General features: G+C 45.2%; 1 protein-coding gene across 1 annotated transcript; it reads left to right on the forward strand.

Moving 5' to 3' along the window:
* The first annotated feature begins 402 nt into the window (after positions 1 to 402).
* On the forward strand, positions 403 to 3618 carry LOC106577512 (somatostatin receptor type 1-like). Its single transcript, XM_014155603.3, has one exon. The coding sequence runs from the start codon at positions 1595 to 1597 to the stop codon at positions 2708 to 2710; it is 1116 nt and encodes a 371-aa protein (XP_014011078.1). The 5' UTR covers positions 403 to 1594; the 3' UTR covers positions 2711 to 3618.
* Positions 3619 to 4447: the final 829 nt, after the last annotated feature.

Genomic DNA, 4447 nt, shown 5'->3' on the forward strand with positions numbered 1-4447 from the left:
TGCATAGGTTCACTCACACACTCACATACTAACAAGCCAGGTGATACATGTGGCAGATATATTTTCCCCTCATACCATTTCTGCTGGAACCTTTTTCATTTTGTACAAACACAACAGTGAATTTTTTCGAATGTCATGTTGGTGTGACATCTGGGGAATACGGAGGCGAAATGGAATTGTAGTTTCTGTTCCGTTCAGGTGCAGAGAGACCGCAACGCCTCAGTACTTAATCCTAAACTATCGAAGGAAAAGACTTGTCTTTAAAATAATCACAAACTGCAAGCGAAACATGAATGAAAAGAACAAACAATGCCATTAATTGCTATTGGCACGTGATAGCTACCTCTTATGAAAACTCAGAGTTCTTAGAGCCAGAGCTCTTCTGATGTTTTGTTTGGAGTTCCTTTAGAGAATAAACAAGTGATTGCTCTTTTGTGTTTTCTTACAGGCATCCTGGAGCCAACTCAAAGAAAATGGGAGTGTAACGTATCCCGGGGAAGAGCTCATATCAAAGCCAGGAATTGTCATGTACTTGTTCAGCCGGGGTGTAGCAACTGAATGACCACCCGTGAGAACCCGCTCCCCTCTATCACCACAGAAACAGAAACATGGAATGGTGAAAGTGTAGAATTCCCCACATCACTTCTTACCAAAGACCACTCCTGAAGAGTATGCCATTCGACCAGCTGAGATAAACCAGACAGAACAGGGCAACTCCCAACCACTCCAGGTCCAATTCCTTCCAATAGGACATTCTAATCAAGAAAAATGAATGTTCTCCCTTGGCGAGGTTCCTTGTGTTTGAATGAGACCCAGAAACCTCGCCCTGATTTAAATTGAATAAAAAGAACCACCTGCAAACAGATGGGTAATAAGATGTGAGTTTATTTGTGAATGAATATGGAATGTTACACATTTGGCTGCCAAGAATTAATCCGTGGATGAGGGCGTTTCAGCCTAAGGACACAAATTGCTTCAATTGCTTCAGTCAGTGGAGAGTTAAAAACTACCAAGGCTGGGCTTTATAATGAGAAATCCATGAGAAACAGAGCAACATGAGAACTGAGAGACTCAAGGACTCTGATTTAGTTTAGGTTAACCCCCTCTATGTTGCATGTGGACCGTGAGATTGGAGAATAACACTTTACAGACATTGCATTCTCTCCTGTCTCTTCAGAGCTGCACCTCTACAAAAATGAGGATCTCTCATGCTCCCACTGCTCCTTCATCACTCCTTTTTGATCCATTTATCAAAGGAATATAACGGACGTCAATGGCACTTTAGCGATTAACACCAGAAAATCAGCAAAAAGCAGAAGTGAACTTTAGGGTTCCATAGTGAGAAAGATTCTGCTCTATCCATTCTTTTTTAACCAATTATGAAAGGAGTTTAACAGAGATCCATGATACATTACACTAAAGCAACACTTTGGTGTTAACAGAGAGCATTGAGAAGAGTACTATATTCTATAATGGGACAGAGACTCACATCAGTAGGTATGGCAGACTGGACCGAATAGGAAAACATACACACAAAGTCACATCTTAGTTCCAAGGGGCCTAGGAGAGGCAAAAACTGAGGTAAACTGGTAAAATGGAAAACATGGCCACCAACCGGACCGGTGACTACCCAGAATACCCCACCGGCCTACCCTACAACTCCAGCCTAGACTATGAGGACTACGACCAGGAACTTGATGCCAGTAAGATCATCATCCCCTCCATCTACGCACTGGTCTGCTGTGTGGGTCTTACAGGCAATGCCATGGTCATCTATGTCATCCTCAAATACGCCAAGATGAAAACTGCCACCAATATTTATATATTAAATCTGGCAATTGCAGATGAACTGTTTATGTTGAGTGTTCCGTTCTTGGCGACATCGGCGGCTGTACGTCATTGGCCGTTTGGCTCGCTCATGTGTCGTCTGGTGTTGAGCGTGGACGGTATCAACATGTTTACATCTATCTTCTGTCTGACGGTGTTGAGCGTGGACCGATATGTGGCCGTGGTTCACCCTATCAAGGCTGCCCGCTATCGCCGTCCCACCGTGGCAAAGGTGGTCAATGTCTGCGTGTGGGGCCTCTCGCTCCTCGTCATCCTCCCCATCATCATCTTTGCTGACACGGTCCCGGCGCAGGACGGTGGCGTGGACTGCAACTTCCTGTGGCCTGAGGCTGCATGGTCAGTGGCATTCGTGGTGTACACCTTCCTGCTCGGCTTCCTGCTTCCTGTAGGTGCTATCTGCCTCTGCTACTGCCTGATGGTGGCGCGCATGCGTGCGGTCGGGCTCAAAGCCGGTTGGCTGCAGCGAAGGCGCTCGGAGAAAAAGATCACGAGGATGGTGTTGTGCATTGTGGCGGTCTTCGTGCTCTGCTGGATGCCCTTCTACATCGTGCAGCTGGTCAGCGTGTTCCACCGCCCCCCGGACGCCATGGTCACCCAGCTCTTTGTCATCCTGAGTTACGCCAACAGCGGCGCCAACCCCATCCTCTACGGCTTCGTGTCCGACAACTTCCGGCGGTCGTTCCAGAGGATTGTGTGTTTCCGTTGGTTGGAGTCTGGGCTGGATGGAGAACAGGTGGACTACCGTGCCGTAGCTCTGAAGAGACAGGCCACCAATGGACAAAAAGACTTCCCTAAGGAATGTCTGGCATCTGATATGGTGTTCCGGAATGGGACATGCACATCACGCACTACTACACTGTGACTGGAACCAATAGTTGTAGAGGATAAAATACAATGCCACACGGTGAATGATGGGATAGCAACGTATGACAACGAATAACGCCACACATGAACAATGAGTGAGGCCAGTGGTTGATTAGGACGACACGTCTTTGAAAATCAAGTAGATGTTCACATACTGTCTGCTGCTCTGAAGTGTGACAATTATATGGGCTTTGTTTTTCCCACTGGATAAAGAGCATTATAACTGTGTAGCACAAGAGAATGTATGCGCAAAATAGAGATGTTAGATGTCAGTGTGATGGTTGACTGACTACAAGTCAAGTGACGTTTCTCATACTATGGTGGTGCAGCTATGACAAGTTTAGCATTTTGACTTGGTCTTTTACCTGGAGTTTAGAGCACATGTGTTTGTTTGACCTATGTCCTTCTGTCTGTAAACCTATTTATTGTACTGTATATGCTAGATATGTAATTATGTATTTATTTATTTGGGGTTGGATGATCAGCCGAAACTGCCTATGCTTAAGTACATGGGTAATAATTGGATAATTGGCGGAATCATACATTTGCCACAGAGGTCAAGTCTGAATCGTAGGGGTTGTAAAGCATTAATGCCCAACGTTTTTGTTGAGTCCTGCTGTGTTCTCTCTGTTGCTTTCATTTGCTCAAACACATTCATACATGCAGCCCAAAGGGACAACTGTAAATAGCCAAGCTGAAATAAATGTTTTAATTTGGAAGTGTAGTGATCATGTTTGGAAAAGAACGGTTGGTTCACTGATGGTTTTGACATTCAAACTCTGGTCGGTAGCACAGAAAAAATACATTTTTTCGAAAGGAGCTGCAGTCAGTCAGCTTAGAAAGCAGTTGTGATCATTTTTCACATGGGCTTCGTGAGGCAGAATGCTCCTCTGACACACACACACACACACACACACACACACACACACACACACACACACACACACACACACACACACACACACACACACACACACACACACACACAGCCTCTGACAGACACTCACAGATGGTGTCGCCCACAACTCAGCAGCAAGATAACATTCCTACTGACACAACACAGGTATGGGGTAGAAAGAAGTGAAAAATGCCTGTTCCACATTATACAGTGATTGTGAATACTGAATTGGCCATAGGGGCAAATGAAGGCATGCAACGCCTGTCGTCACAGACCGTTCTATGATTATAATGGATAACAGGCTTGAGGCTTAAATGATCCCATATTATCTGTCCAATCGATTTGCCTCACATCGCTTATGGAACGATATCGCCGTGGAGATGGCACAATGAATTAATGAGATTGTGTCTGGCTATTAACCCTGCAAGGTACGGACCACAGGTCGACCTGGCCAATCAGGAAGCTAACTCCACGTTAACGCCATCTCCTCCCTCCAACAGGTAACATCACTGTATCTAATCTAGTTTAGCCATTACAGCAGAGCAGAGCCTCGTCCTCACGTCCTCACGCATTTTGGTAGGCCGTCATTTTAAATAAGACTTAGTTCTTATGTTGACTTGCCTAGTTAAATAAAGGTTAAATAAAAATGAGCACACACACACACACTTTAAATTCAATGAGAGCAGCTTTATTTGGATCGGCTGTAAATAAAGTGCCTCAGTGTTTGGGACAAGCACCGCAGCGACTCTTCATCTGTGTGTTCTGTCATAATATGACCCTACAAAATGCTCTGCGTCATGCTTTTGACAATATTACACAGGGGTTTTGACTAGGGCC

This window comes from Salmo salar, chromosome 18 (assembly GCF_965601325.2).
Source record: "Salmo salar chromosome 18, fSalSal1, whole genome shotgun sequence".
Lineage (NCBI taxonomy): Eukaryota > Metazoa > Chordata > Actinopteri > Salmoniformes > Salmonidae > Salmo > Salmo salar.